Here is a 27,342-nt window from a genome sequence, read left to right on the forward strand (position 1 = left end):
TCAGTTTTTAAATAGTGTGGCAGACATCAAATCATTAATGGTTTTATAACAAGGGTGTTCAGGATTAGATTGCATTTTGAGGAAGTATGTGAAGCTTATATACCGTATTTACTCGCATAATGTTAACATCAGTCACTTTCGGTCGCTTTTTTGTCGCGAGTTGCAAATGGTCGCACGACCTCCTCAAGTCGCCAGTGTGAATGAGCCATTACACTGATATGTTAGAAGTCTACCCTATTCATACGCCGACACTTGTAACACAGCTAAGATATTCGCCCACCCTTAGCGGAAACGTGCTGTATTAGGATAGTAGTGAAGACAGATGCCGAAGTTTCTGCAGCATGCCGGCCATGTGTTTCTATGTCACTGGCAGCTAAGCGCGCCCGTTTATGTCCCCTCAAAGTGGACATGGCTACGTTATTGCCACAAACTTACCGATATTAACAATATTATTCATTACTGATACGGAAGAAACTGTTTAATGTGCAAAATGTACTCGCAAGGGGAAAAAAAAAAAAAGAAAAGCATTTGGCGTGTTCCGATGGCCGCCAGATTTGTTTTGGTGCCCCACACTACATACAGCGGCAGCAGCCTGTTTGTTGACCTGTTGTCATCCCGCAGCAAACGCGGGATGAAAAGAGTTCTTTTTTTTCTTTTCGCGGGCAATTTAACGCGCGTAATGATCACACCCCAGAATTTGCATCAATTCTTTTACAAAAAAAGTGCAATAATTATGAGAGTAAATACGGTACGTTCTCTGCAGATGAAATGACCACTCACTAGATTCTACGAATAAACTCTGTACAAGACTTGTTCTAAAGGCACCTGTGGCCAGGCAAATAGCTAAATGGTGAAAGGGACCCAAAACCTTCAATGCACTTGGAGCGGCATTTTGACACTGCGGAACCATAGTCTAGGTGTGACCGTATGAGGCTCTTGTACAGGTTCATTAAGCAGCCCCTGTCACTGCCACATGTCGTGTGCGCCAGAATTTTAAGAATGTTCATTGTTTTCATACATTTGGCTTTCAGATATTTTATATGAGAAATGAATGCAAGTTTAAGATCAAATATGACACCAAGAAATTTGTGCTGTATGTTCAAACGTAAGCACTCACGATGTAGCTGGATATCGGGTTCTGGGACAAGGCTCCTCGGCCTTGCAAGACTATGCAGGAGCTTTTTGAGGGATTCAGCTTAAATCCGTTCTGATTTGCCCATGTCAAGACATTTTTCAACCTAAACTGAATGTACCGCTCGCAGACTGCAATGTTGTACAATTTATATCCAACCTGTACATCATTGACATATGCAGAATAAAATATACTTTGTCGAATACATGAACGTAAAGCATTCATTTTAACAATATAAAGGGTACAGCTAAGCACAACATCCTGTGGTACCCTAGTTTCTTGTGTAAATGACCTAGACAGACCATTACCAATTATAACAGGAAAGTAAGATGTGAGAGATAAGTTCTTTATAATGCTGAGCAAGTTGCCACGGATGCCCATTCCTGATTGGTCTCAGATAATACCTTAGCGCCATGTGGTGTCATAGACCTTTGCCATACCTAGAAAAACTGATGAGAAGTATTGTTTATGGGCAAATGCATCGCGGTTGTTTTGCCTCAATGCACACAAGATGGTCGGTTGTGGACCTGCCTTCTTGAAAATCACATTGGTGGGGATCAAGCATGTTCTTTGATTCTAGGAAATGCAAAAGACGGCGATTTATAATTTTTTTCGAAAAGCTTAAACAAGTAGCTGTAAGTGCTATCAGCTGGCAGCTTGTTACCAAGGATGAGCCTTTACCCTGTTTCAAAACTGGGACAACGATAGCTTCTTTCCATGCCGCTGGAAGGTGTCTGGCTGCCCAAATGTTAAGTGTGAGCAATGTTATTTGTGTGTCCGTGTGCATGTTCTTGAACATCGTCATACATGATCCTGTCTGCTCCTAGCGCAGAGCTTTTGCAGACGTGCAATGCCGCTCTAAGCTCGGCAGTGTTGAAAGGACGGTTATATATATTGTTTCCTCCGCATTTGAGGTCCAATGTCTTGCATTCTTCTGTTTTTTTTGTGCTTAAGGAATGTCTGTGTATAGCATGCGGAGCTCGATGAATACTGAAAATGTGTTCCAGAAGCCTCTGCCTGGTCTTCCAACTAGTTTCCTTGATTACTGTATTTACTCAATTGTAATGCGTACCCGTTTTCGATGACTAAAACAAAGGAAAAAAAAAACACCCTAGATTTTAATGCCCACCCGTTTGCCACTACCTAAAGAAGGAAAAGATCTTTACAGTACCGGGCACCTCATTCTTTCATACAGGAATACACCTGTCTCTCATTTGGAAAAACAAATATTTACTCCCAATACACCAGAGTTGCGATAAATAAAGTCACAGTTTCGCCCGAAAGGCGAAGCATCGATTACGATAGCAAATTAGTATTCAGCTATACGAAAAGTAAGGATAGCAGCTTTATCAGCCTTAAAAACCTTTAAACATTCGCTTACCAACTAAATTAACAAGCATGGCGTCACGTGTGCACAAGCAAGCATGAACATGTCACACGCAATGACCACGGAAACTTTTCATCAGAACGCTGGAGTGGGGAAGTGTGGTAGCAGGAGTGAGCGAATTGACTTTTGTGCGGACTCGCGCTGCAATGCTGCTAAGCGATGCGAACACAGTGCAGTGCGCCGTAGATGCGTCTCCATCGCAGATTGCTTTCAACATAGGGGCTGCGCCATACATAGCCGCCGCCGGAGTAGAAAGCTTCTCCTGTTTGCGTCAGTCCCGCAAGCAAGTTTCGGGAACTCCAAACGCCCGTGATGCGGCCCGATTTCTGTCCGCCTCCGCACACGTGATCACTTTCCTTTTAATTGTGGCATCATGATGAACTAGGCTGTCTTTGCAGTCGGCACATCCATCCTGATAGAGCAAATGCAGAAAACGGGACGACGGATGGTGCACTAACCTAAGCACGTACTACAGCACATGGAGAAAGCTACGGCAGCTAGGCGGCCATTTTGAAATGCGAATAACGATATGTTAACGCAGATTTAGGGTCGTACTCGATTCTAACGCGGAGGCTATTTTTGGACCCGTTCCAACGGAATAAAACTGCGCGTTAGATTTGAGTAAAAACGGTATTTACCAAGGGCAGCAAATGCAGTTCCTGCCCCTTTAGCCTTCCAAGCTCATTCCGCACTTGTTTCTTGGGTATACGAATTTATTCCCGACAAACCTCTCCCAGCTTGTTCTCCTAGCCTCCCATCGCATGCGCCTTCCCTGCGATTTAGACTGCTTCAATTGAACAAGGTTTTCTGCAGTTGGGTATTGGCGCAGAATGCCTCATGCTTTGTTTTGCTTCTTCCGAGCCTGTCTGCAGTCATCGTTCCACCAAGGAACTCATCTTCCACGTGAACAACCTTTTGCTTGAGCGATGAACTTTTCTGCTGTGTCAATGATTAAAGTGGTAAGATATGATATGGCATGATCCATACTAAAATTACTTATAAAATCTCGTGACACGTAGGTGTATTCCTTAAAACATTTCCAATTAGCCTCGGCTAGATGCCAGCAAAGGACATGCGAAGGGAAGTCATGTTGTGTTAGTAGGTTTAGAGTTACTGGGAAGTGGTCCCTTCCAAATAGATTTTTGATTACATGCCATTCTAAATCAGGGAATAGAGAGGCAGAGCCAATTGACAGGCCTGTTGATGAATATGAATTATGATAAAGGTAGTAGTACATTGGTTCCTTATTGAAGAGGCATACACCAGAGTTCCGAAGACAGTTTTGTATAATTCGACCTCCCAGGTCACATCGTGAGTATCCCCAAAACGCGCAGTCAGCGTTAAAATCACCCACGAGTATGTAGGGTTCCCGGAGCTGATCAATGAGATTATAAAAATCATTTTTTTTTCCAAGATGATAGTTTGGATGTACGTATATAGAACATACAATAACCAAATTATTCAAACGAATTGCCCGTACTGACATTGCCTCAAGAGCCACCTGAAGGGCAACATGCTGACAAGTTATAGACTTGTATATAACTATTGCTACACCACAGGACGACATGAAATCGTCGTCCGGTGGTGAAGAAGCAGTATTGCCGGAGAAGGTTGGATTGAACCTTAGGATTAGCATCTTAGCACCTTAAGATTAAACCTGCATAGGATTTCTTTAACATCATCAAGGTTGTGGAGGAGTCCTCCGACATTCCACAGTGTTATTTGTCTAACCATGGTGAAAGTCCTTTGTGCTGTGCATTTAAGAGACGCATTAGCTCACGGGCCCTTTCCAGGTGCCATGATGCGAGGTTTGTCTTTTTTGGAGCGATCGCGAGAATCTCGCTGCTCCTTAGGCGCTGGTGTTTGACGTGAAGGCCTCGACACATTGGACAAGGCCTGTGAGGCCACGAGCCCGGAGGGTGATGGCCTCTTCTGCTGGGGCGGCAGAGCAGCGCTATCTGCAGCCGCCAAGGGGGCGGATGGCGGCTCACTATGGGCCAGAGAGTCGCCAGAAGCTGTTGTGTCGCTGCCCCCTCGAGCGTAACATTGGCAAACCTGTCCTCTGGCAGGTATGACGCCTGCCTGTTTGCCTCCTTGAATGATATAATTTTTGCTTTTATAGTTATAATTTCTTTTTTCCATGATGGGCATGACCACACATATGCAGCATGCTGGCCACCACAGTTCACGCAGTGTGGAGCACTTTCGCAAGTTTCAGAGGCATGGTCACCGCGCACATTTAGCACATGTCTGTCGGCCTTGGCAGTTCAGAGAACTGTGGCCGAAACACTGGCATTTGAAGCATAGAAGGGGGTTTGGAACATACGGTCTGACACGTAGCTTTACATAGCCTGACTCGATTGTCTCGGACAGGACGCTTGAGCCAAAAGTTGGTATTCTATGTTTTTTTTAATCTCCTTGATGTCACACCTTAGCATAATTCGGTTAACATTGACCACATTTTTCTCGCTTCAGCCTTCCAACGGTTCAGCTTCTGTCAGCTCCATTAGGTCATCGTCGGAGACAACACCATAGCTGGTGTTCAAAGTTCGGCGCAGGGATATTGTCACTGGGATTTCCCCGAATGACACTAGGTTAGGAAGCTTTTCGTGTTTTCACATTGCGGAGCCCCAAAAGGAAATCTCCACTAGACATCCTCGATGCTTTGTAGCCTGTGCCAAGAGCTTCGGTGAGACATTCTGACACAAGGAAAGGTGAAATCATCCTCATGGACTTTTAAGATTTGTCAGAATGAATGACTTGAAATTGGGGGAAGTCTTGTAATCGGTTGCTAAAAAATTGAAAATATCTTTGGTGAACCCTCATTTCTGTGGGCAATCAGGGAGTGGGGGGGAAAGAGCTTGCCATTAGTAATGTGGAGTTTTTGGCAGCAGTGCCAGCTGCCCACTATGGAGTCCAACAAAGGGACATGACAGGATCTGTGTTTAAACAAGGCCTGCCAATGCGAGCTGTACACAGCCACTATAAACGAACCTGTTATAACCAAGCTTAGCTAACCCCCACAAGGTTCATCCTTTGATGCCTGGAAAAATTGGAAGAAGACAGGAAAGTGAGAGAAAGAAGGTTGGAGGGAGAGAGAGAGAGACAGGAAAAGGCAACTACCGATTTCTCCTGGGTGGGTCACTCCGGGGTTGCTGTCTACATGAAGCTGAGGCCAAAGGGGCTTGTTGCCTCCACTGAGGGGCCATAAAGGTCCAAACCCCCGGCTTCGGTTTAACCCCCAAGATCCCCTTTTGCGCGAATACGGAGCCGTGCATGGTTAGACGCGGGAGGGTCCAACCCTCGTGCGCTTGGGCATGTGGTGTCGCAACACACCAAACGCCTGCTGTCGCAAACGCCCCTGCGGGGTGGTTCCCTCCACTTTTACAGCGATTTGAAATTGGCACAAACTACCGAGCAAGCGCCCTCTTGCTTTCTACACTATATTCCCATTAAACGCACCTTCACCGGCTTCAGGCTCTTTTCTTTTTTTACTGTAATCTTTTTATGAAATTGCAGAAAATAGTGTAATCCACAAACTCGCTTGTCTTTGCCCTCGTACAGTTGCAGCAGGTGATAAAATACGAGCAGAATGGCATAAGACATACAGTGGTCCTGTGGGAAGGGTTACATCTGTCAAACAGCAGGGTACATAAACGACCCAGAGAGCACGCTTAGAATATAATAAAAGAATGCACACATTTGGCAGAGCACATGAACTCTTGGGGTTGTGAGGTAGTGCTTTAGGAAGCAAAGATTATTGGCAAAAGGTGGAATAAGCAGGCCCACTTAGTGCTGGAAATATTTTAGATAAAAGAGGGGAGTAGGCTGTGTCAGTAACCCTTCCGTTTCTTTGTACACGGATAGAATTCCTCGAGCCATGTTTCACCTAATGAAAACTTTTGCTTTTCTGTATTTCTAAAAAACAAAACTGTACAGTGTGGTTCACTGTTAAAGGAAGACACTAATGTGCGGCTCTCACTTTGCCAGCATTCTAGCTGCAAGTGCCAGCAGAGTCTACATCAGTACTGTAGAAAGGTGCCAGCGCCATCAACCACAAGTTATCTGCTGCAAAGCAGAGCGACGACATTCAGCAGAAGGAAAAATTCATGCTGGCTTTACAATCACGTGTTTACTTTAACAGTGCACATTTAACTGCACATGAATGCACCAGTTATTACAGGGTGATCATATATAAGCTTTATGGAATTAAAAAAAAATTCCTGTGGCAGACAGCATGACTCTTGTCCTTGAGCTGGATTACTTAAAGAGGCGGACATTACCAGCAAGAGAAATCAAATTATGTATGCAACTAATTAACAAAAAATACTAATTCTGAATTTGTCATTTTATAACACATACCGTATTTACTCGCATAATGATCGCACTTTCATTGTCAAAAAAATTGACACAAATTCAGAGGTGCACTCATTACGCTGGTTAAATTTCCCACGGAAAAAAAAAAAAAAAATATATATATATATATATATATATATATATATATATATATATATATATATATATATATATATATATATACATATATATATATATATATATATACATATATATATATTTATTTTGATCCCGCGTTTGCTGCGGGATGACAACAGGTCAACAAGCAGGCGGCTGCTGCTGCAACAGTGCGGGACACCAAAACAAATATGGTGGCCGGCGGAGCAAGCCGAACGTGCCGAACGAGATTTTTGTTCTCGCGAGTACTATATTACGCGCATTGAAACATTTTCTTCCGTATCCGTAATGAATAATATCGGCAAGTTTGAGACAATAACCTAGCTGTGCCCACTTTGAGAAACAAACAGAGATGGGCGCACGTAGCTGCCAGTGACATAGATACACATGGCGGGCATGCTGCAGAAACTGAGCACTGACACTGCCAGAACCTGTCCATGCACACTTATAGTAAAAAGTAGACGCAATGGTTCTTCAAACAAAGTATATAGTAAAAAGTAGCGAGTACAAACAACTGTTCTTACTTTGTGCCAATTAATAAACAGCTGAATTTGCGGTGCGCACTAAATATGCTATCCTGCTAGGCTAGAGGATGCAGCTCTTAAATGCGTTTGATTAAATTCCTAATAAGGAATCCAATTTTGAACACAATTGTAGTAATGAGCCACTTCAAAGGATTGTCAAGCAGAGTTGCAAGGAACCTCTGCACTAAACGCATATAGTGAACAGTAGTTTCAAGTGAGAATGCATCACAATTCTAAATACTTTGAACAATGAGTAAATTTGGCTACCATTTTTGTTTAGCAACTTTCTGACAAAGATTTATTTTGCTTTAGGCTACATCACGACGTGCTGCGTGGCAGCAATGCTCCAGGAGTTAGGGGGACAGTATGAACTGAAAATAGTAATGCCACTGGTTCTAAGTACATTCAGTAGATATGTAACCCGGCTTACCTGTCGGTGCCGTTCCAGCAGCACTCAAACTTGTCAAAAATGCAGTCATTCTCGTAGAGGCTGCAGAGCTTGGTGCGAAGATACTCATGCACATTGTAGCACTCCACCGGCTTATTGTCCATGTTTAAGTCCCACACTTTAACAGTTAAATAGTCCCTGGAGATCATGTAGCGGCCATTGTTGCTGAATTTCACGTCTGAGATACTGGAGATGATCTCGGAGAAGAAGCTGCGGTTGGTCGGGTCCTCGGGCTCTTCAAACACTGCAGAATACATGCAGATTTAACTCTCTCTCTTCTACACAGAAAGCCATTAACTTACGTTTGGCATGCTGGTCACAAAGCGCTGCTGCCCTCATGTCGCACAGTCGGATGGTGCCTTTGCTGCTACTATAAACAAACATATGACACTGGGTTGGATGGAATTCTGCTGCAGTTATTACTTCTGTCAGCTCCTCCATATTTGTCGGTTTAATGTCTACGATATCTGAAGGACATCGGTCAAGGAAGGTTCGGGCACTTGGTACATTCAAAGAACATCACACTAAGGCTGCACGTGGAAGGCAATTTATGTCATCCCACATAAAAAAGTATAATTACCCTGTAAAGCAAAGCATGACAGCCTTCAATTAAAAATAAAACCAAGCACTGCTGAGAAAAACACTTGGACTGTAAGGGTATATATAAGTGAAAGCCTGATGCACATAGCAAAAAGAAATATGTATGCTAAGTTGTGCACCAAAATATACTTTGAATATGCTTGTTAGGTGTGTGGCTCTTCATGGTTGATCATGGTTACCCTTCATACCCCAATGGCTACAACTACTGGCATCCTTCGCTGCAGCAGTGCCACAGTGCAACTTATCACTAAGTGCAGCCCCTGCAGCGAACATGGCAAGTGGCTTTGTGTCACATTCATGCAAAACTCCCAACATGTACACATCCACATGAACATTACTGGTGGTGGTGTACTCAGAACACAAGGTTTTCCCGGGATTTACACCCCTCCCTCACAAGCATGTAGCACTATGCAACAAGGATACTGAAACTTTGGTCGGTTATTTCCAGATGCCAGAGGTTTATGCGAAGGTCATCTGCGGAGAGGTACGTTTCCTGGTCGCTGTTGACCGAGATGGAGTTGATGTGGTAGGTATGTGCATTGGCAAAAATTCGCCGTGGTGTGGCCTCAACCAAAAGATCCATGGGCTGTATCGTAGGAACTCGCAGGGCTGTCATGCCGCCCACTTCTGTTCGCGAGCTATAGCCATCTATGCGCTTGTCCCGCTCGGACACTTTCCACAACTTGATCGTCTTGTCATTAGTTGAAAGCAGAAAATGGGCTTGGTTCTTTCGGCGCAGCCACCTAATTTTGTTGATCTTCTCCTCAATCTCAAGACTCTTGAGGTAGTCGAACTCAGGCTCGTGGCTTTGAAATGTACTATACACATTGTATTCCCCTCTCCTAGGCTGGCTCTGCCGAGACTGAAACAAAAAAGAGAGATAGTCATGCGCCCCTCCGCTGCACATGTAAGCACAACCATGTAACACCATGTAAGCACAACAAAGTTACAAAATCAATAAGCGCTGGTTTCAAAGGTTGCTCTCGCTATGCAGAGTATTGCTGCCATAGGTCAGAAACTGTTTGAACCTCATTGTTTCACGGCCATTGCAGACCATACTAACAGCTGATACTAAAAGCTCTTTCAAATGTGGCACTAAATTATACAAGTGGGCCAAGTATTGTTGTTATTGGTAAGAAACTGCGTTTGAACCTCACTGTTTCAATGTCATTGGTTCATGCTAACAGCTGATACTATAGGCTCTTTCAAATGTGGTACTAAATTCCTCACCAAATGGTCCAAATGTAATGTCTGCTCTTGTTATGTAGCGCTAAACCTACTGTTATGACTACACAGTGAATGCCTAAGTGAATGAAAAACAATAGTTGGCAGCTTATTCAATGACACTGCATTTGTTTCTCTTGTGTGGAATGCAAATTATCATTACAAAACCTATTCAATTAAATCAGCTGCCTGTGACATAACACAACACACAATATGTTCCAGCACAGTCTAATCCAGGGCTTCACAGCATGTGACCAGAGAGTGGATTTTTTTATGGCTTGCAAAGGTGCAATTGGAGCATAGCCATACAATCAAGTAATGTCAATTTTGTCGCCAAAAACAATACGATATGAACCATTGATAGTTTCAGGAACATTACAGCAAAAAGGGTGTGGAAGTACCCGCCGTGGTTGCTCAGTGGCTATGGTGTTGGGCTGCTGAGCACGAGGTCGCGGGATCGAATCCCGGCCACGGCGGCCGCAGCATTTCGATGGGGGCGAAATGCGAAAGCACCCGTGTACTTAGATTTAGGTGCACGTTAAAGAACCCCAGGCGGTCGAAATTTCCGGAGTCCTCCACTACGGCGTGCCTCATAATCAGAAAGTGGTTTTGGCACGTAAAACCCCATAATTTAAGGGTGTGGAAGTGTAGGATTTCTTGTTGGTAGCAGATAAAAGCACATTATCACCAAACATAGTCGTGAAGTTACCAACGTTAAGATCACACTATTGGTGCAGCATCCATATTTTCCCAATGTTTTAACTGAATGACACTGTACAGACTGCAAATGCTGTCTATTTGAAACATTGGAATGGGCTGCACTATGGTGAACACCAGAAAAAAGATGCAACATTTCTCACAAAAGTGTAGCTCAAGTGGCTTCCAGAGTAGCTGCTTTTGGCACTTGCTGGTTTTGAGATGCACAGCCCTGGTCTATTCTATGGTGAAATTGGTTTTCCACCACTTGGTCATAGCACCAATGCTAGATTCTAATTTGGCAAATAAATTATTACTTAGGCATGATGCACGGCTGTTCAAGAGAACGAGCCAGCGCAACTGTCCGTGTCCCACCCTATTGCGGTGCCTAGTCCCTCTAGCGCTACTGTACACCATGTCAGGCGCCAATATTTGTCTAGATTAGGTGCATTGCAAAAAGAAATGTCAAACAGTGGCAAAGATTGATGAACAAAAGTCCTTTTAATGCCCGTTTTTCTAAAAAAAGAAGAGAAAGCAGAAAAGGAAGCATAATAAATGCCTATGTACATGAGTACCATATCACAGAAGGTAAATGCAAGCCAGCTGGTCTGGCAACAGCCAATCTGATCCTTACCTTTATCTGATAGGGCATACCCGATAAAACCTTAACATCCAACATGACCTTCAGTATATGCTGCGCCACACCTGTTTGCAGAGTAATGTTTCACTCACAGCTAGTTCAAGTACAAGCTGTGAAGCCAAGTGCATAATTTTCACCCTTCCCAAAAAGCATGCATGCCTCAGAATAATGTTCATTTGGTGAATTCTTAAAAAAAAAAAAAAAAAAAAAAAAAAAAAAAGGAAAGCACACTCGCATAACAAAGCGAGTGCGCTACCCTAAAAAAACTACACTAAAAGCTTGTGCAAATTTGAGAATTTACTTTCACTACGATGTTCTGATCAACAGAGTTTGTATACTATTACACCATACATGAAATTCAATGTATTGTTAGTTCGACACGTTCTGTTAGCCATGACTTTAATGCTACCATACTGTCTAATGGTTTCATAAACAATTAACATAGCCACGAGAGTGGCACTTGAATGCGAGTCAGTCCTAGATCTTTTTATTACAAATTTGTCAGATGAATATTAAGTGTTTTGTCATGTTCAGGGTGTCTACACCATGCTGACACCATGTTGCCCGATGCTCACTCTCTAGTAAGCATGTTCAAACAAAAAAATGACTTAATCCAGTTTTAATAGTAAGGAGTAATATCTATTTTATTTAAGAAGAAAACCGAAGGAAGGTATTAGTAAAATGCACAGAAAAAATGGCAAAACCCATTCCAAATTGAGTCGAACATTTTCAAATACGAATGAAAAGGAGATGCATACATAAGTAAATATTTTTGAATGAGCTATTTCTATCAACTGATAGCAAGCTGATCGGTATGAGGCCTGAACTTGTCATAACTAAGATTCTCTCTCAGCAGCTGGGAAGTCAACCTCAACTCAGCCCGTACACTCAGCCCGTACACATCTCAGTGTTGGGTTTCACTGCTTTAAAGAGTTTATTTTGGTTTGAATGAGGGACACCTGCATCTCGGAGTCAGCCAACACTTTCTTTTTTGAGCTCAAGCTCCTTCAAAGAGGCGGCGGCACGCTTCCTTTCCCGTTAATTCCTCAGTGCGCCGGCCCTTTCTGTTCTCATCCTCCTCCTGCCACACGTTCACACCATGGATGCTTCACCATGGTTCACACCATGGTGAAGCATCCTCTTGGTCAGTTGTAGAGTCAACGTCGGATTTTTCAGATTCCCTAGGGGGCCGCAAAAACATCCGAAAAAGCTGAATGCTTGTCTTTAACTGCCCTTGAGGGCTAAAATTGCCACAGGCACATCTGAAAAAGCTATTGAGGCCTGCCAGGGCACTTATTAGGGATATCGGTGCTCATACTGTGACAGGAGACGGGGGTACACGCGTGTATAATTAAGGAATACAGACTGTGTCCCGTGACAATTGCCCCTTCCCAAGCTTGTTATGCTTCACCGTGTAACACTGCTATACTGAGGCGAAGCTAACTTTCGGAGACTGGCGTTACGCAACACACTGTGCACTGCGAGCTTCGAAGCCAATTGCGAGGATTACAAAGGCGGAGTCGGTGCCATTGCGGACAGCAGCGAATTCTTTCAATGAAAAACACGGCACCGCACGGCAAGAAGCTTAATAGCGAACGTAGAAGCAGCTAGGCCTAACGGCGCGGTGGTGGCTACGGCTGCCAGCGGATCTGCGTGAGAGTGCCGGTTCAAGGCGGCGAGATAATCAAAATGGCGGCAGTGGTGGCTTTGATTAATGCCATTCCAGACCTGCAGTCAGGGGAATATACATTGACTATATGGAGTACGTGGTGGTGCCACAAAGCCGTGCGAATTATCGGGCATGTCCGAAAAATCTGTCGTTAACTACTCTGGCAATACCTCGTACCAATGACATGGCGTCAATGACAATTTGTTGCGATTCCTGTTACTGGAGCCAGCATTAACACGACTTTCGCTCCCTTTCAATAAACTTACAGCGAATTTTCCTTGATAGAAGCAGAAATTCCCCGAGTTTTTCCAGACTATTCAAATTCCCTGAGAATTCCCGGTTTTCCCAGGTGGTAGACACCCTGATGTTGTATCAGTGACCATCTTCCAATATTTTTATGTGCGGAGCTATTGACACAAGGTACAGCAAAGCCTCGAATAATTAAGTTTCAGTTAAATACAGCTGTGGCGCTCAGTGCATTTCGTAACAGTTTATTGCAGGCAGATTGGAGCGATATAAGAAAATCTGTAGATGCAAACAATGCTTACGATAAATTTATTGCAATTTCAAGTGATTATATCATTTGAATTTTCCACTAAAAGAGCGCAAATTAAATTGTAAAACACGAAAACAATGGATAACGCCCGAGATGCATCATCAAATGAAAACAAGAGATAAGCTTTACCAAACATTCCTACATACTCGTTTATCGGAGGACTGGCTGGCCTTCAAGTGTTATTGCAACAAACTTGCAAAACGCTTGCGATCACGAGAACTCGCTATCAATCCACGCATCTTGAAGTTCCTGGCAATCGTTCTCACGCACTGTGGTCTAGATTAAATACACTCCTTGATCGCGGCCACTTTACCGCCCGTTTCAAAACTGGAAGTAAACAGTAAAGATATGGATGGATCAGAATTGGCTGACACATTTAATAATTTTTTTCACTGATATGATAACGACCGCAACTCCAGCTGATGCGTGCCTGAATACGCAAGTGTTCACAAGACTCAATCATTGTACTTGTGTCCTGTCACCGCCAATGAAGTCTTAACAATAAAAAGTATAAAAAATAGCGCCAGTTGTGAATGATATTGACGGAATTCGAATACGTCCTGTCATAGACATGTCTGATGTTATCGCGCAGATTTTATCAGATGGCTTTAACATTTGTTTAACTAACTCTGTCTTTCCTTTAAATATGCAAATAGCAAAAGTGACCGTGCTTTACAAAAAAAAGTGACCGAAATAACTTTGGCAATTATAGACCGGTGTCTATCTTACCCGTGTTCTCAAAGGCCTTCGAAAAAATTCTGCACATTCGATTTTCAAGTTTCATTGACAAATATAATTTAATTACACCTAATCAATTTGGTTTTCGGAAAAATAAATCAGTTGAACTGGCGCTGCTGGAGCAAAAAGAGTATATTAGACAATTTGAAAATAGAGCACTCGTTCTTGGTATTTTTATTGATTTTTCAAAGGCCTTTGATTTGGTAAACCATAAAATATTGTTCAAGAAATTGCATTGCTATAGTATTTGTGGACAAGCCTTAACGCTTATTGACTTTTATTCATCAAACAGACAGCAGGTCGTACAGATAAGCGACTATTTCCAGAGTGAAACCTTTGCTGTGTGGAGTGCCACAGGGCAGTATTCTAGGCCCACTATTATTTAACATCTATCTTAATGACATTGTAAATATTTATTGCGAGGCCAAATACATAATATATGCTGATGATACCAGCATAAGTTTTTCAGGGCATGATATTCACGAGCATATAAGAACTTGTAATCACACAATGAAAACACTAGAGAGATGATCAGCAGCAAATGCTATGCGTACCAACGAAAATAAAACAAAAGCTGTTATATTCCAACCAAAAATAAAATTATTCTACCTCATGAAGACATAGTACTGAGTACTCGCACTACTGAAATAGTTGACCATTCTAAACGTCTGGGCATATTTTTTCCTGCGAATATGAGCTGGGATTACGACCTAGGACATGTCCTGCAAAAATTAGCTCAGCTGACAGGTGCAATTCGACACTTACTTCCAAAAGGAATCAAGCTTCTGCTCTATCACTCGCTCTTTAGCTCTCGTCTAAGTTATTGCCAACTAGTATGGGGTACAACGACAGTCACTAATCTTATCAAATATACTTGGTTCAGAAAAAATATATTAGGCATATTTTCAATGCGCATTTTGCGGCATGTACTAATGTTTTATTCTGCAGTTCAGGAATAGTTAAAATGCACCAGACATACAATTATACGTTCAGCAGAAAATTCAAATTAGAAACTCTTAAGAACATAACAAACGTGCGTGCTTTGGCCAATTTAAGAATTAGGCATTTAAATTCCCCTACACGTCATGGAGAGGAAATTGAGAAGTAGACACAGTACGATTACACTCTGGAAAAGAGCGCTTGTCTTACACTCTTCCGTCCCTTCTGAAATACTATGACCTTAACAATTTTGACTTGCTTTATTATAAATCTGGTCTCATTTATCAAATCCATAACCGTATCGAATTGTTTTGTCTGGTTGTATGTAACTGTCTGTAACAAGTTGATTTCTATACTGTTTTTTTCCTGTATTCTACAAGTATTTATTCTAGATATTTGTAATTTGATAGCATTTCAGATATGCATTTTTTCTAAGAAACTTTTGTATTCGTTTTATGACAATTGTAAAAACTGCTTTAACTTTTCTGTATTAACTTTACATTTCCATACCATGGTGTGTGCCTTATAGTAATACTCTATCTGTTAAGTTTCAATTTTTGATTTATTTTATGGTAGTGCTGTTACCGCTCCGAAATTTTTCTATGGGGCTGCGACGTAGTCCAGCTGTTCTGACAAATAGCCTTTTGTCACGGTCCTTCTTTCTGTATCTTTGACAAAATGAAAATAAACTTGATTGATTGAAAGCTTCTACCATACCCGATCAGGTTGCAAACTGCAACTCTGAGGACCTCTCGCCACTGCTTTATGGGAATTATGTGCGCCGCCACACAACATGCACCTGAGAGAAGTTATACATTCCGAGAGCAGCACACACCAGTCAAACAGCTCTTTTTCATTGCCTCTCGTTAAATATTGCAATAGCTGGTGTCAACGTGCAGCTTGAGAGCATGCACACAACCTTAGATGCCGTGTCGTAAGTAAACTTTCCACGTAAATGTACTGCACAGCAATGCATGCTACAGATCTTCCCAGCAGGTAATAAACAAGAAAGCATGCACGGCCAACGGTTAACCAACTGACAATAATTTAGCAGCAGTGGCACAAACAGCAAGAGGATGCTGGAGCTCACAAATTAGCTGCCTCAAGAATGCATGCATTGCAGCTTTTTCATGCCATTTCAACTTCAGAAGCAAAACGAGTTATACTGACTATTTCAGATTTTAAACAGTAAGGAGGTTTAGAAAAAAATTAATGTTCTTATCGATTTCATTTTTTGATGGACACTTGAAGAAATGATTCTCTTTAAACAGCATACTGACAAGCATACTGCGACTTTCAGTCACTGAGCCACAGCCAATTTGTGCTATGCCAATTACTGTGACATGACACCCTGCAACTTCATACCAATTATTACTTTTTACGGCTACATTTCTAGTTGCCAAGCCTTGAAGGACACGAGCTCAGCTTGCTTAAACAAGGTGACCAAGTTGAATTTTCACCACATCACCACCTACATTTCCTAAATGCTACTGTTCAAGACTGTGCCACAACGCACATCTATTACAGTAAATGTAGCAAAACGAAGAAATCTCAAGTACTCTCCATATTATCACCTGATCCGATTCAGCAACATTTATTGAAGAAGTTTCTCTAGTACAAATTTATGCGATTTATAACCCACCAGCAGGCCACAAGCCATGTCACGGGTGTTTTGTCACCCACCAGTGAGACACTTGTGTGTCTTAGCCTCTTAAGCCAAAATGAGAGAGGGTGGCACCGAAATTTAGTAGGCACTTGGGTATTTGAGCCATAAGTTATTTCAGGCTCCCACAATGAGCTATCACCCACCCATTCTGGACATGAAGGTAGGTGCATTCTTTCAGTGAACTAGGGCGGTTGCTTGGGCTAGTTGGTAATTGATGATAAAAATGATGTTTTTATAATTTCCCGCACGAGCTGTGTCTCGCTAAAACTTCCGTATCTTCATAGTGTATGTTGTCTCTCGCAGCACTTGTCCTGCACGATACACGTCATTTTTTAGCATTCTTTCAGGTTTTCCAAGCATCAGTTGAGCCTTCCAAACTGGGCAGCACAATACAGTCCCGATAAAACCTTCGGGTTCGGCACAGATGTCATTTGTGACTAGGGATGCATTGGTTATACAGTTCCCTCCATTGAGCACGAGTGGCCACCAATAGGCTAGACAAACATACGTCATGCCAATTGCAACCAGTTGCAAGAAGAGATTTTCATGTAGATTAATTTATTATAAAGACATTACTGTTACACAACAGGAACCCTCGCCAAAATTATCTGGTGACTGAAGACAAAAAATATTAGGGCAGTGGCGTAAGTGTGATTAAATTGATGTAGGCCATAAAAAAGCTTGTCATTGTGTGTTCCACTATTCCCTATAGCAACATTTGAAGCAGGGAACAGTATGGCACTGTAGCAGATGCAGCAAACTGAAAACTAAGTGTGCCATACCCTGTGCTATGTGAACATACAATTGGGCCATCGAGTCGCAGAGCACAGACGTGTTTACTTGTCCACTTAATAGTAGGCCACCCTACCCGCACCACATGAAAGAATCTTAATAACCCATGCCACAAAGAATACATTTATTCGATTATAAGGCAAGAGCGCCCTCCTAGTTGAACCTGAGGAAAAGAACTCAAGTATGCACACTAATATAAAGCGCTATAGCGTAGCGGATGAATTATCTGGCTCGGATTATCAACTGATGGATTTCACCTCTGTCCAACTATTCTGAAGCAAAAAAAGTGGTTGTAGTGTCCTATTTTCACCAAGCTATCTATAATCTGAAGAAAATTGGTAAAAGAGTTGGTGTCGACATTGTTTTCTCCACCCCTTTGAAATTTTCTGGTTTGTGTGTGAAAGTAAAGAATACCACGAAGAAGTGCCATGGCTGCAATAAAAAACAGAACAGATTGTATCATGAATGGAAGGAGGGCTATACTGTATTCCTTTGTCATGTGGAAAAGAATATATTGCACGGACAGGCACAAGCCAGTCTGTCTAACTGGAACTGGGGTCAATAAAACCCATTAAATCAAATTCAAAGTGGAACATAGCAATGCCTCCAGTGCCAGTGAAAGCATTGAAATTGGAGAATTTGATATTTTAAATTGCTCCTGAAATCAGTGTCCATTCGAACTGCAGCGTCACACATGAACAATTTTCAGCAGCGGATGTGATGCAGAGGCAGGCGACTTCTGCTTTCGTTTCGATTGGTTGGGCCTTAAAAATATATTGTGGGTTTATGCTGTACATGCAACGCCTGCGACATAGTTACTAGCACAAACAAAGCTAACGGAAAAAAGTTGGGACAGGACAGAGCGCTTGACTTCGACTGACCTCTGGAGTTACAGACAATAAGAAAGGATCCATTGTACTAGAAAGCAGAGTAATCAACGAAGAGAGTTGGGCTAGTTGGTGTTGATACAATTTCTGTCGCAGTTACTAGCACGAGCAAAGCTAACGAAAGTTGAGACAGGACAGAGCACTAGACTTCGTGGTCAGTTGAAGTCTGGCGCTCTGTCCTGTCCCAACTTTCTTTTCGTTAGCTTTGTTTGTGCTAGTAACTGTGTCACAGCAATTGCACCAATACCAACTAGCCCAACTCTTTTCATTGATTACCATATTTACTCGCATAATGATCGCACCCCTAAATTTTGTCAAAATTCGATTTTTTGATTTCCCGTGTAATGATTGCACCCCGAACTTGCCGCAGCGATATGTCGTGCCAAGTCTAGCTAATAGTGATCGCACTTACCATCTGTCGACTGCTATGCGAACGACTCTTCCAAGACAAACCAAGCGGTCTGCACGCACCAAACATTCTTAAGCAGATGCCCCATTTCATTCCTTTCATCACTTTCTGCACTTCTAGGACAAAAAAAAGCTACAACCAAACTTGCCTTTATTATGTGTAGGCTTTATAATGGTTGTGGTCAACAACAACAACAACAAAAGGCGCCTTTCTATTCTCGTCTGCACTCGTGGGCACGCAACAAATCGCGAGCGGCAACGATAGCAGCCATGTTTACACTGATACGTTAGAAGTGTACCCTATTCATAAGCTGACGTTTGTAACACAGCTAAGATATTCGCCCACCCTTAGCGGAAACGTGCCATATTAGGATAGTGGTGAAGACAAATGCCGCAGTTTCCGCAGCATGCCCGCCATGTGTTCCTATGTCAGTGGCAGCTAAGCGCGCCCACCTCTTTCTGTCCCCTCAAAGTGGACATGGCTATGTTATTGCCGCAAACTTGCCGATATTATCCATTACCGATACAGAAGAAACTGTTTGAATGCATGTAATGTACTCACGAGAAGAAAAAAAAATCGCGTTCAGCTTGCGCCTTTTTGTTTTGTGTCCCACACTACAACAGCGGCAGCCGAATATTTGTTGACCTGTTGTCGTCTGTAGCAAATGCCAGATGAAATTTTTTTTCTTTTTGCGGGAAAGTTAACCCGTGCAATGATCGCACCCCTGAATTTGAATAAATTTTTTTTTTGACAAAAAAGTGTGATCATTATGCAAGTACATAGGGTACTTTGCAATGACTACTTTAAGAATAAAGATGTCTTGTGCTTTATATAGCTACAGCAAGGACACACATTTGTGCAGTACAAGTTAACTTCATTTGCAACCAACACTGAGTGTGCTGTCCAACAGTCTACACTGGACATATAATGAAAAAAAAAAAAAAAGATCATTTGCGGGTAGCTTATATACATATAAACGGTGTGTAAAGGTCATTCCATATATTTTTGACAAACATATGATGGCTATTTCTAAAATTTACGGCGCATGAGACGGTTTGTTTGCAGGCACCGTAACTAGATTGTGCCACCATATCTAGCAAGGCTAGGAGGCACAAGTGACATGCCTGCGGGTTGCAAATAGTTTAGCCGCATTACGTCATCAACTCGGGATTGTGTGATCGAGTGTCTCGTCTAAATAGCAACTCGTCGTTTGTGCTTGCAGTTTGTTCGTACTGAGAACTTTTTGACTGCACTAGAGATGGTTATTGCAACATTGGTAACGGCACTGTAAAACAGTGTGGCTGCAGCATATTGTGGGAAGGCCACAATGGGAACAAAGCTTACGGCACTGTGGGATATAAGTGAAGTTTTGATTGAAAGCTGCACAAGTCCTCTCTAGGTGATAAAATGAAAAAGGGTATGCCTTTTTCTGTCTGCTTTTATTTTGAATTTTTAGGTGGAATAACTTGTTTGGTCGTGTCGATTTTCATAATTCTTTTTGCATTCACCTTGAGATAACACAAGGAATGCATCATGATGCAGAACTTGGCGGGTATAAAATGGTCGCAATACCCGTGACACATGGGCACACCAAAGTCCTTTACCCAAGGGACCTCAACTGGAAATGCATTCACACGAGGTGATACAAAAAAGGAGTATGTCCTTCCTGGTAAAGGTTTCTTGCAGAAAGGGAGATATCCAAACTACTTTATAGGTGTAGCCTCGTGCACAGCTAATCAACACAAAAGTTGTCGAAACACTTTGTAGTCTTGGCAATAATTTAATTGCTTCCAAAATGTTTCTTATATATCTTAAGGAGAACTTTTATTGCAGCCATACGTTCGCGGATGTCGCCACAGTCGCATCACTGGGCGTGCCTTAGGCAGCTTCGTCGGCACAGCGTTTCAGCCAACTTGGATATACACGAACAGTGTACTAGAAGGGGGTAATGTGCTCAGGCGTGGCATGTGCCATGCATTGCTGCGAGACAGAAAGTGTGGAAAGGTCCGGCACTTAGATGCCAGCCCATGCGACAGCAGCACCGCCGTCAACATCAGTCGCATAGGGTTTCCTGCCGCTCATTCCTGCTGTTGTCAGTTGTGCTGGTTGTGAGCCACTAACGCGTGAGGCGAACTTTGTGTTGTTAGTGATCTTTTTTGTTTATGTAGTTCAAACAACGCAGTCGTTTAAGATAAAGGCTTGCTTTTCCTTGAGGTTTTCCAGTCTGAATTATACACAGCGGTTGACACCGCAATATAAAGAAATTAATTAATTTTAACTATCCAACCTTTAAATTAATTAGCTCATTAAAACTAAGTGTGCTGTTCGTTGCATTACTCATATTACTTAAATAATTCAGTAATTAGGTAAATAATCATTTTGTTATTGATTACTTTTTCTATCTCCAAAAGAGTGTTGATCCTGGGACTTTTAGAAGTTAAGTAGCCAGTCTCTCTACAGAATGTCCATGTATTGTTTGAGGGATATCTGCGTACAAGGTAGTACCGTATTTACCCGCATAATTTGCGCACCCCTAATATTTAGCCAGCTTTACAAAAAAAAAGTTTACTGGCATATTTTGCGCTCTCCGTCCTGGTCTTTGGTTGACTTTGGAAGTTTAGGTTTCGCCATCAGCCAGTCACGTTTTCGCTGTTCACTTGAGATGGGCTACAATAACTATACGATGAAATTCAAGCTCACTGTTATAGAGTTTGCCGGAAAAAAGAAAAAAACGGTAACCGTGCCACCGCCAAGCACTTCAGCGTGAATGCGAGTCACGTTCGGTACTGGAGAAAGAAGAGTTCGCTTGTAAATACAAGACCTGGAAGGAGAATGTTCCGAAGACCGAAGCAAGGAAAGTTTCCTGCCGTTGAAGAAGACCTTTTCAAATATGTGTGAGAGCTTAGGTCCTCTGGTATTTCCGTGTCATGCGAGATGTTGAAGTTTGAGGCAAGAAAGATAGCGCAGGAGGAAAGGATCCCTGCTGCGACGTTCAAGGCAAGCAGAGGTTGGGTGACGCGCTTCAAGAGATGCCATCAGCTGTCTCTATGACGGAGAACGTCCCTCTGCCAGCGGTTGCCACATGATTACGAGGAGAAGGTTGTTCTGTTTCACCGTTTTGAGATTCGGCTACGCAAAACTGGAAACCTCGACATGTCCCAGATTGGTAATGCAGACAAAACACCGTTAACCTTTGATATTCCACCTAATGCAACAGTGAGCGAGAAAGGCATCTCGTTTGTTCCTACAAAGACAACCGGCTGTGAAAAGCAACGCTGCACGGTTATGCTTGCCAAGACAGCTGAAGATCACAAACGCATTGCCAGTCTGACCTCTCCATCAGCGATTCCGATTAGACCGTGCATGACCGGATCTGGCTGGTTAAAGTACGTGCTAATTATGTTTAAATAAACAAGTACCCTTCGTTTGTGCAACAATTTGTTTTCTTTTTAATGTATATACCGCATGTGTTACTACACATTGCACGTTACTTCGGTTGTGTTCGCGAAATCTCCGCGTAATCTGTGCACCCCCTTTTCGGAGCTCTAAAATCGTGAAGTGCGCAAATTTATGCGAGTAAATACGGTAGGTTTTCTTTCATTGATAATTTTGTTTCATGTGTGACAAGTGATTGTAAGAATTGCATGCGCATTTCCACAGCCCAACGATGTATAAGCAACAATTGTGGCTTAACACTTGATTTCATACTGTGAAAATTGAAGTAACGAGTTGGCCTGCTTTCCTTTTCAATATGTTTAGTTTCTTAGACCCCCTTCACAAAATACTCCACCTCGGAGCATGTCAGGACCTTGAATAAAACACAAAGCTACAAACATTCACAAGCGTGTCAAGGGGAGCCACGATGCCTTCCATAAAGCCCATGCTGAAGTAGCACTACCTGGCGACCTCTACAAAAGACGCCTCAGCCACAGGCCCTACCTGAACACACTACCCCCTTTTAGTACACTGTAATACAGGCAGTGTGCCGACCGACATGTGCCGCATGTTGTCGCGCATGTCACGCAAAGTTGTGCTTGTAGCGGTGGCGCTGCCATTGCTAACTATTGAATGCGTCTAGCAAACCGTAGCTCTACCCACAGCCAGTCTGGAGCACACGTCTGGTCAGACGCCCAACAGGCATTCCAGACTGGCCACGTTCCAGCATGCTTGCTCGTTGCTGCTGAATGAAACTTTTTAATTTTGCTACAAGAAAACATTTGACAACGAATATGCAAATTATAATGCTGCAGTAGGCCTTTCATGCATTACGCTTTCTCTTGTATGCTTTAAGCTTTCTTATTTTGATTTTGCACTGCCCGGATGCACAATTCGTGTTTTGGTCAGTTTCAGACTAAACAAGCAGCGCTTTCCGCTTCATGCAAGCTTTCTGAAACACACACACACACACAGGGGGTTTCAGTTAACTTTAGCCAGTTTAAAAATATGCCGATGCACTCTAGGACGACGCGACCAAATGCATGTTGCTCACTTTTGTATGTAGTGTATCACGCTATTTTTGTATTTTGCTTAATTAGATAATTAGTCAAGGTTAACCAACTTCTGAAGCAACGAAGCTAGGAAAAGAATTCCAATTAGAAAGTTGCAGAGCGGTTTGCAGAACGTCCCAATAAACACTTTCCGTCTTTCTATCGATTAAGTATCAGTGTTTTTCAGCTTACTGCGCATGCCCGCGAAATAAAAAAAAAAAAAAAGAAAACACCACATGACATGCCCGCTTGCGCAAGGGGTCCTTCAGCGCAAAGTAAAGGGGTTTACCTAAAAGTACTTTAGTTTGCCTGTGTGCCAGGGGTATAACGCCCAATCCCGAGCTGTACTCGTCATGGGAGGTTGTACCAATATTGCCAATGACGAGCCACATTCGTTCAGCCTGATGTTCTGCTCCTCCCATGGCCTAAGAGTTAAGGGTGGCGGCATTGATGGAATGCTGCTTTCTTAAGAGCAGACTTTTTTTATTTTATTATTTTTTTTTTGAATTCTCATCAGAACTCGATCAAGTATTATATTTTCAGAATCGGAAGGACATAGAAAACTTGACCATGTAAAAAGTTTAAGTTTGGCACGCTTTTCTGGAATTGAATTGGAGGTTAGAGGAAGAAATTTCACTTTGACTAAATTGGTTATAAGTGAGTATGTAGTACGTCCGTCAGCGTCAAATGAAACGTGAACAGGGGAACGCGTGGCCCAAGCACAAGTGTGTATATAGTGCGTGCTGTCCAGTCATCATCATTGACAGGCACGCACCTCAGGTTTGGATGCACTGCGTGATCCCCCTATCATGAAATATTTTCCCTTGTGTTTGAAATGGTCTGGTAGTGGGGCGCCGACTAGTGCGGACAAGCAAACATCGGCTCCCGATATCATCAATGATTTCACGAGGTTATTCACTCCAAATCGAAGTGAATTGCGCACCAACAAAAGCAGCAAATTAAACGGATTCCGTGGATACCGGATTTATTTCGGTGGGTGGACCCTTTCTCAACATTTTCTGCGTTCGAATTTTCAACCTCGCATGCACAGGCAGGTAGGCCTAGGGCGACCAACGCAAGTCACTCACTACCGCCATGGAAATAGTCACTGGTGAGACGATATCGCCGGAAGACGCGAATGACCCGGGCTGGATCGCGGCATACAACCGCAAACCACGCAAGGGCAAGGCCAGCCAACCCCAAGGAGCAAGTTCGTCAAGTACACGTGGCAGACGAAGGGACGGCGATCGCACCGCCGCACCAAACAGCGCATACCAGCGCCTCGTCGCTACCTCGAGACTACCTCAGCTACCGAGGGACACGTTCCGTATTATCGCGAGACCCCGAGACGGTCTCAACGTGGCCAACTCCACACCAGTGCTGGTTGAACAAGCCTTGGCAATGGCGGCAGCCCTGGCTCCTCATGACCTCACGGAAGACTCAATATGCCCCACCGTAACTCAGAATATCTTCATCATCTGCACCCCCAGCAAACGTAACGCAAGAGCATACGCCACGGTGCAACAGATTCACATGAAAGACACTACATATGGGGTCGCGGTATACCCGGCCCCACCCGATGATACCTGCAAAGGCGTAGTCCGAGGCATTGACCTCGAGCTCAACGACTTCCAACTCCGAGAACTGATCATCACGAAACGCAACCCCAAGGCCTTGGAGGTGAAGAGAATCAAGAACACCACAGCCGTGACAATCCTTTTCCGAGGAATGCAAGTACCCAGTTACATCTACTGCAGAGCAAGCATTGTTCGATGCACGCTCTTTCACAGACACACTGAAGTTTGCTACAACTGTGGCAACATCGGTCACCGCGCGGATGTCTGTCCTAACCCCAGCACCACATGGTGCCGGAAGTGTGGCCTCAAAACACCAGCAGAAGATCACCAGTGTACTCCTCACTGCACCCTGTGCGGCGGACCACACCCCACCGCCGACAAGGTCTACAAACGCAAGTTTCAAGTCCCTTATACCCCTTACACACGGGCGCTCTAAAGTCCTTTAGGTAAGGGGACATCTACCGGAAAGGCGTTCAAGTGCAGTGACACACGACAAAGGAGTATCTCCTTTACGGCAAAGTTCCTTTTCGAGAAAGGAGATCGCGCAACTACTTTTCGAGCGGAAAAAGAGTTACTCTCGCACACAGCGTGCACAACTCGTCAATAGAAGGAAACCTGCCACACAACTACGGTGCCCAAAGGTATATTTTTTACCTTGCGAAAATGTTTTAATTGTTAGCACTAATACAATTTGTCGAATAGTGAAGATTTCCTCTAGCTATACTCTCAAACGCTTGCATAACGTCGCTAGTGCCGCCATGTTAAATTCCGGCAGTGTCGTCGTCGTTTGCTGCGCGCATGTGGTGTGTTCACGTCGCGAGATGGAGACTGCGCAATCAGCGCCCGCAGGAAATACCCAGAAGAAACCACAGTTGTTGGAATAACATATTGAATAAAACGCGTTACGCCTGCGCGCACGAAGGAAGGGACGACAAAGACGTGAAAAAGGACGACAGAAACGTGGGCATCACCAGAATAAACAGCACGCACAGCAAAACACCGGCTGCACATAGTTGCTGGACCAAGTTAAATGGCTGCTAACAATGCAAAAACGCGAATAAAAAAAAGACTAAGCATTATTAGCCATCAACAATGAAAAAAAATATTTTTAGGTTCTACAGTAGCTAAGTGTAAGTAAATACGCAGCTTTTTAAGAATGTTTTCTCTCTTGCGGCTTTAACAGCCAGAGCTATTTTTCTTGCGGCGTTCATCTGAGGAACTACCTAAAGAAGTTCAGTGCAGCGCCGTGTGTCATCGGCGCAACTCCTTTCTGCAAAGGGTCCTTCAGAGTAGCAAAAGGGGTTTACTGGAAAGGACTTTAGTTTTGCCCGTGTGTCAGGGGTATTACATCGTGCGACAGAGACGCCGCCGCAGACGCAACCAACGCGGCCGCAACCGCTCCCGAGGGCCCAGCGGCGCCAGTCGCCACGATTCGAGCGCTACCTCGGGAATTTCCGCAGCGACCACAAGGAGTCGCTCAGTCATGCCGACTCCTGAGCGCCGCAGCGCCCTCCGCAGCAGCCGTTCCCGCTCCAGGGGACCACGCAACAGCTGCTCCCGCTCCAGGGGGCGCCCTACATCCGACGGCCACACCGAACTGACGTGGGCCGACCGAGTGCGAGGGAAACACCACCAGCAGCAGCAACGGGACGCCTCATCTACTAAACAGGTAACGCGGTCTTCATTGCCCGAGCATGAGAGCGAGATAGTCACAGCCCTACGGCAGGAACTAGCGGGTCTCCGAGCCACCATACAAGTGCTTACAGCGCAGCTTAATGACGCAAAACAGGAGATTCAAAACCTTAAAGCTCCCAAACAAGCAGCACCCCAAGAGACAAATGTAAAAGTAAGCACAGCGAAACGCAAACCCCCTCCGGTCCCGGATACGGAAGATGAGTAATGCACCGCAAGACACCCTAGACGAAATTCTGCGCCTCACGCGAGAGAACCTACAAAGTATTCGTACCCTAGCGAATCATGTAGAGGTTGTCGAAAACAAAGTCGCCATAAAAATTAAAAACAAAGCTGGTCAGCCACTACATATGGACACGACAACGCACCCTTCGGCGCCAATAACTTCCTTGCAAAACCATCATGGCTAACACAACACGGGATACTTTAGAAATTTGGCAGTGGAATTGCGCTAGCTACGCGAAACGCAAATCCTCGCTGCAACAGTACCTCAAAATTCAACCCAAAAGGCCGCACGTAATACTATTACAGGAAACCCTATGCAAAACCCTTACGCTCTCAGGGTACTGCATCGTCTCAAAAAGAGGAGGGGACGCCACGAGAGGAATCTCCACACTCGTTAGTAGAAAATTCGCGCACATCGTTCACGACGTCCTACCGAAAACAGTCGCATCGAGGCGATCCTAATCGAGCTCGTACCTAACCGACTATTAAAACAAAGTGTTTTTGTACTAAACGTCTACAGCTCCCCCGCGCACTACAACCAATCCTTCCACGCAATCCTTACTAAAGCCACGTCATTGGCA

General features: G+C 43.7%; 1 protein-coding gene across 3 annotated transcripts in view; it reads right to left on the minus strand.

The window, feature by feature from the left end:
- tws (protein phosphatase 2 regulatory subunit tws) overlaps positions 1-27,342 on the minus strand; it is a 76,592-nt gene that overhangs the window by 17,745 nt on the left and 31,505 nt on the right. For all 3 annotated transcript variants that reach the window (XM_050193414.2, XM_055061487.1, XM_050193415.3), the window contains exons 4-6: positions 8,988-9,426; positions 8,267-8,431; positions 7,947-8,208 (exon numbers count right to left, since the gene is read on the minus strand). In XM_050193414.2, the coding sequence (XP_050049371.1) occupies positions 7,947-8,208; positions 8,267-8,431; positions 8,988-9,426 (866 nt within the window). The remainder of the gene's footprint in view (positions 1-7,946; positions 8,209-8,266; positions 8,432-8,987; positions 9,427-27,342) is intronic.

The sequence above is a fragment of the Dermacentor andersoni genome, chromosome 1 (assembly GCF_023375885.2).
Source record: "Dermacentor andersoni chromosome 1, qqDerAnde1_hic_scaffold, whole genome shotgun sequence".
Classification (NCBI taxonomy): Eukaryota; Metazoa; Arthropoda; class Arachnida; order Ixodida; family Ixodidae; genus Dermacentor; species Dermacentor andersoni.